The sequence below is a fragment of the Cynocephalus volans genome, chromosome 1, assembly GCF_027409185.1.
Source record: "Cynocephalus volans isolate mCynVol1 chromosome 1, mCynVol1.pri, whole genome shotgun sequence".
Taxonomy (NCBI): Eukaryota; Metazoa; Chordata; class Mammalia; order Dermoptera; family Cynocephalidae; genus Cynocephalus; species Cynocephalus volans.
This window is the reverse complement of record NC_084460.1, coordinates 77,038,509-77,051,391: the sequence shown is the minus strand read 5'-3', so window position 1 is coordinate 77,051,391 and position 12,883 is coordinate 77,038,509. Positions and strand designations below refer to the sequence as shown.

Genomic DNA, 12,883 nt, shown 5'->3' with positions numbered 1-12,883 from the left:
GCCCCACACTTGGCTTAATGCTCTGGTATCAGCATCTTGAAGTTGTTAATAATTTTTGAACAATTTATTTGGTCTGGGGACCACGTGGGCATCTGAATTTTGTAAAGCCCACAGGTGAATCTAATCTGCAGCCACGGTTAGAAGCCCGTTTTAAAGGAGGGCTTCTCAATTTCAGCACTGCTGAGATCTTGGACTGGCTAAGTCTTTGTTGTGGGGGGCTGTGCTGTGCACTGTAGGCTGTTGAGCAGAGCCCCCCGGCTTCAACCCACTAGATACAGGTAGTAAAATCCCCGCCCCTTACCGCAGTGTGACAAGCAAAATGTGTCCCCTAGGGGGCAAAATTTTCCCTGGTTGAGAACCACTGCTCTCAAGAAAGGGGGAAAAACTCTCTTTAGGCTTGGCTGATTAAATCCATGGTGTGCAGAACTGGGAAATTAGCTATTTCAACTGAACTTACAAGAAAGAGTATATCTTCTTTCAATCAGTAGCAGAAAGGTTGACTGCGTTCTGCTCCTTTTTAACATTTGGAAGGCTTTGGGAGCAAGTTTCAGGCTTTATCTTAAATTAAAATTAAACAGGTGTTTGCAAACTAGCTACTAAGTTGTTCTGAGAAAAGGGACGATATCAGAGAATATGCCAGAGAGCGAGCGAGCCAGACAGTGAAGAATTCACAAGGATCCAGCGTTACTATTCTTTCTGGATTGCATTTCTTTCTACACAAGTTGGTTCAGACCAATAGAGCTGCTAAACCATGCTCTAAAGAAAATTACCTGCAGAACCTAAAATATCCTCCAATTATAAAGTGGATGTTTGTCGAGACCTTAAAGTCAGTCAAGAGGCCAGACCACAAGGTAAAAAATAAGAGATTTCCTGCTGGGAAGAAGGCAAAATGTATGACAACAGGCCATTGTCCAAGTGCTTGTTCACGTATTGGAAGCAGGCAAAGGATGGGAATGGCCCAGGTTGGCTTTAAAATCTACATAGAAAGCAAATCTACAAGCTTCCATCTTTTTGAAAAGTGACTAATGTGGCTTTTCGTCCTTCTTTCTTGGACTCCATGTTTTCTCCCCACGGAGATACCTGTGAATCCTGCCCTCAGTGAAAATTGCCTGAAATTGTACACAAATGGCTTAAAACCCCAGGAGGTTTATGAGGTTGTCTCTGTCGTGCACTTGGAGTTTGGTTTCAGAAAACATATATTAAAGAGCAAGTACAGGATGGTGGTTAACTTTCTTACTTGAAACTCCTGAGATATATGAATATGTTAGACATGTATATAGAAAGTTGATTTTACCTGAAGGCACTTTTTTATTCTTTCTTTATCAGCTCATTATTTTGGGATAAAAGCAATCCTTACCTCATATATATTAGAGAAATAATTTTGTGCACACACATGTACACATATTCACCCATGTGTCTATTTCTCACCATCCCTGACAGATGATAATTAAGAGAAATATATGTGTGAAGCTTATTTATTCATTGTAGTGTTAATAGCCATGTGCACAGAGCACCTACGGTGCGCCAGGCTCTCTCTGAGCCATTTACAATAATATCTCATTTCATTTAATCCTCACTTCTACTCAAAGGTGTAGTCATTGTTACTTTCAGTCCAATGTCTGTTACTTGGTCATTCATTTGAGAGATGAGAAACTCCAGGCTGAGGAAGGTGTAAGAACTTGCCTGAAGCCACCAGCTAGGTAAGTGTCAGAGCCAGGGCTATGAACCCAGTTCTATCTATATTCAAAGCTCACATTCTGTCCACTGTGCCATGCTGCCTGTCATTATCTCCTTTGCTTATTTTCTGATAAAGTAGCAAATATGTATATAAATGCCAGTTCTTGGAATTATGCTCTATCATCAGTGCTTTAATAATCTATTAGAGATATATAGATTTATACTATATAATCTGTAATATCTATTATAGGTATGCTGATATTGGGCTATAGCATTTAGATGATGGCAAATCATGGCTAGATTTTTAGAATGCATGACAATTGTCTTCAATGAGCTAGACCATTACCCATTCATTTCTAGGTTAAAGCAGTTGGGAGTTTACGTTGTCACCTGCAGGCACTCGGGGCACACACTCTCACTCTCGAAAGTGTCTGCCTCCCTTCACCTCCTGGTTTGGCAAACCGCATCTGTCAGCTGTATGAATCTCCTCAGCATTAGAAGGACAAGCTCAGTGGTTCTCAGAGACGTACCAACCAGAAGACCCATCTGATCTGATTGCAATGTGCCCAGAGGTCTAATATTTTACAGTATCCTAGCGTCTTTCTGCTAGAATATTGTGAGAGCAGAACTTCTTGCAGAGCACAAGTTTGCTCAGAAAAGACCATGATGTGGTTTTAGAACAGCGCTCTGTGTATCACTGGATTCTACCTTCCTTTCTGCTCTGAGGCATGGTGAGTCCATACAAGACCCATAAGTATGCACATTGGGTGTATAAGCACTTTATGGGAGTTTAGTAGCTTCTGCCTGTGGTGGGTGTGGTAAATCTCAGTATTATGTGCATGTACTGATAATGAAAACCTAATACTGCTATAAGAAAGATTTCTGAGTTAAAAACAAAACAAAACAAACAAAAAAAACCTATGTGCTGCCTGACAGCTAGATTCTGCTGTTGAGGTGAAACCTCCTGAGTCGCTGCCTCTGTCTTTCTTAAGTCAACCTCTTCTTACTCTGTGATAAAATTGCAGAGATTGCAAAAGCACATGTCTTTCAGTTCCAATGTCACAGCCCAGTGGGTGAGATGTGAAAAAAAAAGATGGAGTTCTCATTAAATGACATGGCAAGCCCCCCAGAGCCCACCAGACTGACGGTTCCTGCAGGACACAGCTGGCTACCCACAAGATGAAGCACTATTTAGAAGCCTCCCTGTTACTTTTCTATTTGAAGGTACATGGTTGAGTGTGAGGTTCCAATACCTAAGTGAGAACATAAAGCAGTTTGAGTCTAACACCATCTGGAAAGCCTTAGGAGGTTCACATTATCTTCACACCTGCCACTGAGAAGAAAAATCAACTCTGATTTTCAGAAGGGACTGAAGCCATTTAGTTCTTGCCAGAATCACTCCCACGGCAGCCCTTGCAGCAAACACCACCATCCCAGTCGTGCCCTCTTCTCTCTTCACGTTTTCTTTTTAGAGAGTCTGATAGGAAGAAATACAACCATTAAAGTACCAAATGAAGCTCCACCCATTGCACTCTGCCACGGAGTCACTGAGGCAGCACCCCGCAAACATGAACTAATTTGTCTTTACAACATTCCTGCAAGAAGTTACATCAACTCTGTATTCCAGGTGGCAGAGATGAGAGCCAGACCATTCAGTTATGTGCGGGAACTGTCACATGGAATCAGCAAAGACAGCACAATGTTTCCAACACCTTTTCCTGTTCAAGTCTGGGGCCTTGGGACTTGCAGTATCAAACTCATTATGCAAAGGCACAGTCTAAGTACCATTGTTCTAGATGGCATTAAAAAAAAAAAAAAAAGAATTACGTGGACTCAATTCTTTGCCCTCTGGTGTGTAGAATGTGTCCATCCTTCTTCCTGTCCTTATCATTTTACGTTGCCTTAAATAATATATGCTATGAGAGGCTTGATTGCTGCAAGTAATGCTGAAACTACGGGGCTTATTACACAATGAGTGAACTTAAGGAGAAAGTATTTTATTTATAGCACCACTGTATCACAATTTAATTTCCTTTTTGCCATGGCAACATGAGGCAACATGCACAAATTCAGCATTGGTGGAATCTCACCAATAAAACACACTTAGATTCTTGCTTTTGGGAGGTAGCTGGTAAAGTGTACCTATCCAAAAACAATACAAATGCTTAAAATGGAAAATTCCAGTCCAACTGCTTATGTGGTGTGCCAAGAAAAGAAGGGGGTGTAGTATCTGGCTGGATTCAATTGGAAGGTTCTTTGTTTTGTTTTTGCAGGACTCACTTGCAACCAGGTGTGTTCTGAGCTGTAATCTTAAGGCTTGCCTCTTAGAGTTGATACCCAAAGTGCTGTGACAGTTAGGCATAGCATTTCCCTTTTCACCAGAATCTCTCAAGGCTATCAAGGCTCTGCCTACTCAGTGTGAGATCTCTGTATGGTCACACTTTGGCTGGGGGCGTGAGTTGGTTGTATTTTGACTGTTTCATTTTCTTTCTACTGGAACAAAGTCTCCAGCTTGAGTTGAGGAAAGAAAACTGTTGCATTGTTGCATGAAGTAACAATAGCGTGGTGTCAGCATCTGGCAGAGGACATGCATCCCAGTGCCAGTTGAATTTTGCCTACACTACAAATATTCTGTGAAACAATATCACATATGTGTATATTCTATTACAACTACCCAGACATAATTTGCAGGGACTTTCATTAGTTTAAAATTGGCCAGAATATCCACCTGAAGTTCAAATGGAATGACATTTTATTACCAACAGCCCTCAATGTCCTAGTTAGTTTATTTGAGTTTTCCAATCTTAATAATTTCATGTCCTGCATATCATATTTTGATTATATATAATCTTAGTACAGAAGGGTGCAATGGCAAGAAGGCCTAGGAAAGAAAGTGCTTATTTTAAAACTAATGAATGGTTACAAAGTTATTCGGAACTTGGGGCTGGATGTCTGGAACATAAACTCATGTGGCTGCTTCACTGGCACGCCCTCTCTGTTTTATTTCCGATGCAGCCAGTGGGCAAGTTTGTTTGATATGTGAGATGTTCGCTTTACACTCAGCCCAGAGGGGCTCATTTCTACAACCGCTATGAGCATGTCCTGATCGGGGTGTGAGGCTTGAGCCCTTTTTTAAACTGCCAGCTAAAGCTGAGGTCATTTCTTTTAAGCACAGTGATACAATTCTTCTGTGATAGCTAAAAGTGAAAAGCTTCAAGACAAAAGCATCTCTGACTCACCCACTCACCCGCAACTGAAGAATTTAAACTGAAGAAAACAAAGAGTTTTGAACAGAACTGTTGAGAAATCAAAATGTCAAGTCATTAGCCTTTAATACTTGGGTTTACAAAACACATGATAATTTTTCAGTGCTGGATTTTCCATGAAACAGAATTTATTACTGAACAAACAGTACAACTCTGAGGAATGAGAAAAAAAGAAACAGAATGACAACATTACAGGAAGAAATGTTAAGCTAAGGGACCCAGTAACTCTTCTTGGTGTCACGTGGCAACCATGGTTTTTTTCCATGTAGCTCATGTCTATCTCTTTAAGTAGAAAAAATTTATTTTAAAAAATTAAAAAATTATTTTAATAAATTTTGATGGAAATATTTTTAAAATATGTGCTTCCCTGCCTCCCTGCCTCCCTGCCTCTTTAAACAAAATGACTGACATTATATATAGAAATGCACTGTAATATCATGATACCTCTAGGGGCTACTAACGTGTGCAAGACCACAGCCTTTTTTTCTATGGGGCCCCCCAGAGTGGTGGTTTTGTGAATCTAATTTGTTACCTATGAGAATTCAAACCTAAATCAACAGTTGCCTGAAAAAATCAGTTAAAAAGCTGGTTAAAATAGTAAATTTAATATTATATGTAATATTAAACCAATACACTCTAAGTACATCTGCACAGTTGATCTAGATGTTAACCTATAGATAAACGTGTGTATAGGTATTCCCCTCATTTCCCCAAAGCTTTTTGCTATATCATAAATATTCTATATTTTTATATTATTTAGATTCTTTTTTCTATATTCTAAATGGTTAGTGTTGCCAGAAGTCTGACCACCTGCTGAATGAAATATTGTCCTATCTTGGGAATAGGAGCAAATACACTAACCAATGACAAAGACAGAATTAGAGTTCTCTTAATCCACCCTTACACTTACATTTCAGTTTATCTTTTTATTCTTTACCTCACATCTAAACCAAACTTGTTCCACTCTCACTGTGGGGACCACCATAACAAATTTTTTAATATCATCAATTAAGAGAAAAACTGCAGCATTGCCACTGCACCACACCATTTATAAATGCAAATTCATTCACAGTGAAGCCTTCGTTGCACATCTTACTCTATGTGCATGTCCTGCACAGCTACAATGCCACAAGAAGCCTCACAGTTGCTTTTTGATCAAGATGATGTGTCAGCATCTGTTACAATGTGGCAAAATCTGTATATTCATCTGTATTCCCCTCTCCCCTTCCAGGTGGGCAGCATGCTGAAGACTCCCAAATTACCTGTTTGGCTCTGCAACATCAATGGAAATTACAGCGTCCTTTTTTGCACAAACAGGCAGCTCTTATCAGACTGGAAAATGGAGCGTGTCTTTGATCTGCACTTTTACAGTGGCCAGCCCTTGCAGAAAAAGCCTGTGCATCTCACAGTAGGTGAGCACTGCAGACTCCAAGTGTTGTGCACTTTAATGTGCTCAAAGAGATGCGGCCGCGACGTCTAACAGCTGTGTGGATATCCATGCTAGCTCTGCAGGAAAATGACCAGGCTCAGTTTCAGAAATAAAGCCCATGCATAAATTCCACGGGCCTAAACCCAAGCACTGTAATGTGGGAATTCTAAATCTGCTTTACACAGGAGCAGAGGGCTTAGAAGTAGCACAGCAGAACAAACAACTTGCAGGTAAGAGAAAAAACAAAAGATGAAAAGTCAAATTTCCAAAAAGCCTTCTCCAGGGTCTTTTATCTTTGAGCAAGAAGTATTTAATTGGAAAAACAAAGAGAGGGGGGTTCAATTGGCCAATTCTGTCCCACAACCAAACATCAGATTATCATCCAGTGAATAAGTAACATAATGCACTGTCAAGTGCATTTCTGTTCAAATTAGTGCAAAAAACATTTTTTGATAGCCTATTATGCATGAGACACTGGGCTAGACACTAGGAAAACAGTGACAAATAAGGCACAGTCCCAGCAAATCTTTGGGAGTTTCCAGTCCAATAGGAGACGCAGACAACCAAAGAGATCATGTCATTTCAATCACAATCATACTTTTTTTTTAGGCTTTTAAAAAAAAATTGAAACATAATTGATTGATATGTACAATATGTATATGTTGATATGTGGGGTACCATGTTGAAGATCAATACCTGTGTGCAATATGTGATACTCAAATCATGATAATTAGTATATTCAATATTACGTGATGTAATCATTATTTGTGGCCCTTGACCAATTTCTTGCTAACCCTCTCTCCCACGACCACACTTTTTAAAACTCACGAGGAAGAAAGACTAACCTTAAGATGTCTTTAAACATGGGCTCCTTGGACAAGGTGTTAAAAGTGGACAGATTGGGAGTTTGTATGGGGTAGCCTTGGCTCCCTTAATTGAGCCTTGGTGATGTCTAACTCTGCATTTAGTGTCACAGGCCTAGAGTTAAGTAACATTCCATTATCATCGTACATTTGGAAAAGTGTCTTAGTGCCTATTTAATCTGTGCAGCTCCTAATTCTTTCTCTTTCATTATGAGAAATACATATTAGTTCATTTAATTTAGTGGGACATTGACAATATGTTCCTTAAAATACATTATCATTTCTACTTCAGCTTTCTTCTTTGAGGAAAGCATCAGATTTTTAATAGCTCACAAGCATTACATGCATTCTGCTCTGGGTTCTGTATTGAAAACCTTACATAATTAACCCATTAAATTCCCAGCAGTCATAAGAGGTAGATACTATATCTATTTTTTACAGAGAGGAAACCAAGGTGCCCAATAAATAGCTACTAAATGAATAAGTGAGGCTTAGCGATAGATGTTAAGTACCTTCTCAAATGTCATCTGGCTCATGAGACAAACCTAGGCTTTACACCTAGTTTTTGACTGACCCCTAAGATGTCTCACACTCCACCCAAAAACACAAGTGTACTCTTAGAAGCACTGAGAAATGATGTGCTTTCCCTTTTCCTGATTTTCCTAACAACATCTGTTGACCTATGCCTGGTTCTATGTGTCACACCATGGTGCTGGAAGGGGCATTGCATGACTTATCAATCAATATTCACATCCCAAAATACATAACCACCCAGCTTACGGCTGACTTATTTTTTATGGGGCATTTCAACAACCCATTGGCTCCAATCCCCCTCTGCTTACCCAGTTCTAGAATCACAGCTTTCTGGGCCCAGCTCCTGCCCACCCACCCTTCAGTCCTTCCGTACTGGCTTCCTCTGGAATGGCACACCAGGTGTGGTCTAAATGCTGGGTGTTTCTTCCTCAGATACTCACTCTCATCACTGGGAAAGGGACCAGCATGAAGAGAAACACAAACCAGGAAGATGGTTTTCTCCAGTGGAGATGGCAATCAGGACCAAGTGGAGAGATGCTACCATCAGCTGGAATGGGGCTGTTCCCTTTTTCTGAAGAGTAAACTAGGATGTGCAATGAAGTCTGAGGTGTCAGAACTGCTGGGATGCAAAAGCCTAATGTGGAAGGAGACCATCTCATTTCTACATTCTTTATTCATGAGCCCTACTGAAAAATACCATTAGCAGTTTTTTCATTTTTTTCTGTTATGCCCTCTGCAGTTGCTGTCAGTGTGGTAGGAGAAACATAGGCCCTTACACCAGGGTCTGCAGGGTGGCTCCTCCGTGGTTACATAGGCTGGTTCCTTCATTTTATTCAAAAGAGAAAATGAAGTTTTCTCCTTGCATGTTATTTCCAAATTAGTCTTTTCTTGGTGTGATACTCCTCAAGGACTATGGGAGCAGGCAGCTAGCTGTCACTTAGGGATGAAGTCATCAGTGATGCATCATCAGATTTTAGTCATGGCAAGCACTCAAGCCTTCTGAAGACTTCCTGGTATGGACAGCATTCCTTTCCTAGGATACACTTCACATGCCCACATTAGCAAGTTCTTGTCATTAAAATAGTCAGTGGGCTTCTTCAGGCTTGAAACAAGGCCTATTCTTGGTGGGTGGCAGCTACAGCAGTGGACACATGGGTCTGGACAGCCAAGGCGAGCAGGCAGGAGGGGACATGCTCTCAGTGCTGTGCTTGGGGCTTTGCTCCATATGCTGGGTATAAATACACAGACAAACTGAGAAAGAAGTCTGATTCTTGCATAAAATAAAATTATGTATAAAAATAAACTATCTTCTTATGTCATTGTTCAAAGGGGAAAACAATTCTTTTTAGAATATCACCTCTTTGGTCCTGTAAATGCCTACATTTTTTCTGAAAATATACAGAGTACACACATATTCTTTCTAAAAGAAGTGCATGGAAACCATCTAAGCATTTTCCTCTGCCAACTCACAGACTTACGGTTTTGTATTCACAACTAATGGTTAGTTTCCAAAGAACAACTTTTCTGCATTTCTTGTCCAAATTAATTTATTAAATGCATTTTTGTTTGGCTCAAAGAATAATGTTTTAACTTAAGGAGCAAGTAGAAGATGAAATTTCAAGGTGAATAATAAATTATGTCAAAAGAGAAAGCCAACTTGGCTTGGATTATGGATTACAGTATCTTTATCCTTGGTGTTTTCATTTGGGATATTAAATACATAAGACAAACCAGTGGATCCCTACACACCCTTATCTTCTTTGGTCTTAATCTTTGCCATATTGTGCTTTTCCTGAGGTGTGGCCTGTTTTTGTTTTATTAACACTGAGTTTGGGCCGGCCCCGTGGCTCACTCGGGAGAGTGTGGCGCTGACAGCGCCGAGGCCGTGGGTTCAGATCCTATATAGGGATGGCCGGTGTGCTCACTGGCTGAGCGTGGTGCAGACAACACCGAGGCGGGGGTTACGATCTCCTTACCGGTAGGAAAAAAAAAACCAACCAACCGAAAAAAAAAAATACTGAGTTATTTCTTATAAATGCCACTTTGAGAGTTGACTGCTGGAAAGCCTAGAGCCAAATTAGAACCCACACCAAGTGCATTAGTGAGGACACACTCAGCCACAGGTGAGAGAGCTCACTAAAAGTCTCAAATGATAAGAACATTCCTTTTAACAAGACCATTTAACAAGTCCATGACCCTCTTAGATCAATCGTGGTTAATCCTTCACAACTAAGCACAGGACACTTGATACTGGAAGAAAGTCAAGGTTTTGTAGAAGGAAGCGTGGAAAAGCTGTTGGGTACACAACCAGCAGTGTTTGGCTGGCAGTGTATTGGTCCTTACAAAAGCCATTTTTTAAATTGGCCTCATTCCTATATCCAGTTTCTGTTTCTACCCTTATTTTTCCCTTGAATTTTTCATTTGTTTATAATTTATGTTAGTTTGCTATATTTTATATGTTGCTGTAATCTGTGTTAAATTATTCCTGGAGCAAGCCTATAAATAAGTAAAGTAATGGAGGAAAGATTAAGTGCCAGTGTTTTATAGAAAAAGGTATAATAATTTTGATATATAAAGGTATTAATCACTTTGTATGTCACTGTTCAGTGAAAATACGTCTTTATTTTATCTTATAAACAGTGCACCAAGCAATACTTGAATTTTTTTTTTAAGGTGGAGACATGTTATTTAAAAGCAGCTAGAAATTTCCTGCCACTATCAGTTCTCCTTTGAAATTTCTGTATTTTGAGAAAAATGACTTTAATTGTCCTTTCAGTTTCTCAAATATAAAGCAGGAGAAAGCTATTTGCTTGAAGATGGAGATATTACTTTTTCTGAATACTTACCTAAGTTGACTGTGTCTCTAATGGAAATAGGCCCTTGAGTATATGGCATATATTTTTCTTTTTCAAATACTGACTTGGACTGGTATGTTCCTCAGAATTATTGTTTGTTCTTAGAGAAGATGCATGTGTCATTTGTCGTCTATGTTCACTGATGTCACAAGACCGGGTAGGAACGGGCCAGGAGCAGGCAGGCCTGAGGTTCCCTTCTCCTCACACTGCAGAGGAACGGGCTGGGATTGGCGTCAAACCATCCAGATTATGTGCAACCTTCAGTCACACTTGCACCTGAATTCACTTGTAAGTGTGGAACACAAACTGTGTATACATACTGTTGTCTGTTGTGATAGCCTTGTCAGGGCCTTAGAGACATAATCATTCATTTATTCAATGTTGTTTAAACATCCCCAATGTATTAGTCTGTCTCTGTTGCTTATAACAAAATTCCTGAAACTGGGTAATTTATAAAGAAAAGAAATTTTATTTCTTACATGTTTTGGAGGCTGGGAAGTCCCAAATCCAGGGAATACATCTGGTGAGGACCTTGTTGGTGGTGGTGACTCGTCACAGCAGCACAGGGTGTCACATGGTGGGAATGGCAGGAACAAGAAAGAGCTAAGCTTCTCAGCTGCTCTCCTTTCAAAGCCACAAGAACCACACTCTTTACTCTGTGAATGGATCAATCTACTCATGAGGACACAGTCCTCACAATCTAATCACCTCTTTAAGGCCCCACTTTTCAATTACCGTAATAGGGTTTCCTGCCCTCTGAACAGTTACAGTGGGGATTAAGCTTCAGTGAGTTTTGGAGGACATTCTGTCCACAGCACCCTGCATGCCATGCCCTGCTGGCTGCTAGGAAGACCCAATGAACGAAGTCAGACATGGCCTTGCCCTCTTTGGTCATGGAATCTAGGCTCTTTGAGGAGATGGCGTTAATCAAAAAGCCACTTTAATGAATACAAACTTGAAAACTGAGTTAAGTGTTCAGAGGGAAGGGATTTTTGACGTGTCAACCATACAATAAAGGACTGGAAGATCGGAAAGACATCTCTGAGGATGAGACAGTTAAGCTGCGGGAGGAAGCTGAGCAGGGATAATGAGGAAAGAGAAGAGGGCCGAGCAGGTGGGCAGCCCTGTGGGGCGTGTGCTCGAGGAGCTGGGAGGCCCATGGGGCTGGTGCGCAGAGAACAAGGTGGACAGTGGGTGGGAAGCCGCTGTGGAGGCAGGGGAGAAGCCAGCACAGGCGTCGTAGACACGGGCCATGAGAAACCGTGGAGAAGTTTCAAGTGACCTGGTAAGATTTGCATTTTGAAAAAAATGCCTCAGTATGGGAAATGGATTAGAGAGAGCCCAGCGTGGATGCACAGACGAGTTGGCGGCTCTATCAGTGGGCTCGGTAAGTGCTGGTGAGAACAGAGCAGTGGCAATGACAGCAGACTGAAGCAGACCCCTCGGGAGACGGCACTCCTGATAAAATCAGGACGAGATGATGGCGAGGGAGAGGGAGAGGAGGAGAAGAGGGAGTCCAGAAGGACTTCTAGGTTTCTGGTTTGATAACTGTTTTGGAAGGTTGTGCCTTTCCTGAATTTGGAAACACTAAAAGAACATCAGATTTGTGAAGGAGGAAATCACAAGTTCAGTCTTGGACATGAAACATTCAAGTGGAGAGGTGGACTTGTGGATTAGAAATAAGGATCAAGAACTCAGGGGAGGGCCGAGCCTGTGGCGCACTCGGGAGAGTGAGGCGCTGGGAGCGCGGCGACGCTCCCGCCACGGGTTCGGATCCTGTATAGGGATGGCCGGTGCACTCACTGGCTGAGTGCCGGTCGCAAAAAAGACAAAAGACAAAAAAAAAAAAAAAAAAAAAAGAACTCAGGGGAGAGGTTTGGACCAGAGAAAGAATTGTGTTTGGGAGTCACTGATGGTGAGTAACTTGGCAGTCTGGGAAAAAATTACCTAAGGAGAATATGAAGCAAGGAAAGAACTGGGCCTAAAACTGAGCCCTGAGAATGGCAGTGTCAGCGGTCAGGAGAGTACAGTGAGCCCGGGAAGCAGGCAGAGAAGGAGCAGCCACACATACAGGGGGAAATCCAGAATGAAGTTGTGGCTGAAAACCTTCCTTCCTCTATGCGAGGGCACGAATCCCCCCAGCAGTTATCTTGGAGGGGGAACATAGGCCCAAGGAGAGGGAGTAAGGCTCTCCCGATCCCAACCCCACCTGCTAGAGTGGGGGGCCTTGTATAGGGCCAGGGTCCACATTTGGGGAAC

The 12,883-nt window shown here is 41.4% G+C and overlaps 1 protein-coding gene across 1 annotated transcript in view; it reads left to right on the top strand.

Moving 5' to 3' along the window:
• Positions 1–8,344, top strand: part of MINDY4B (MINDY family member 4B) — a 43,872-nt gene extending 35,528 nt beyond the window's left edge. Inside the window, exons 11-12 of the mRNA XM_063090989.1 lie at positions 6,175–6,355; positions 8,202–8,344. Of these exons, the coding sequence (XP_062947059.1) occupies positions 6,175–6,355; positions 8,202–8,344 (324 nt within the window). The remainder of the gene's footprint in view (positions 1–6,174; positions 6,356–8,201) is intronic.
• Positions 8,345–12,883: the final 4,539 nt, after the last annotated feature.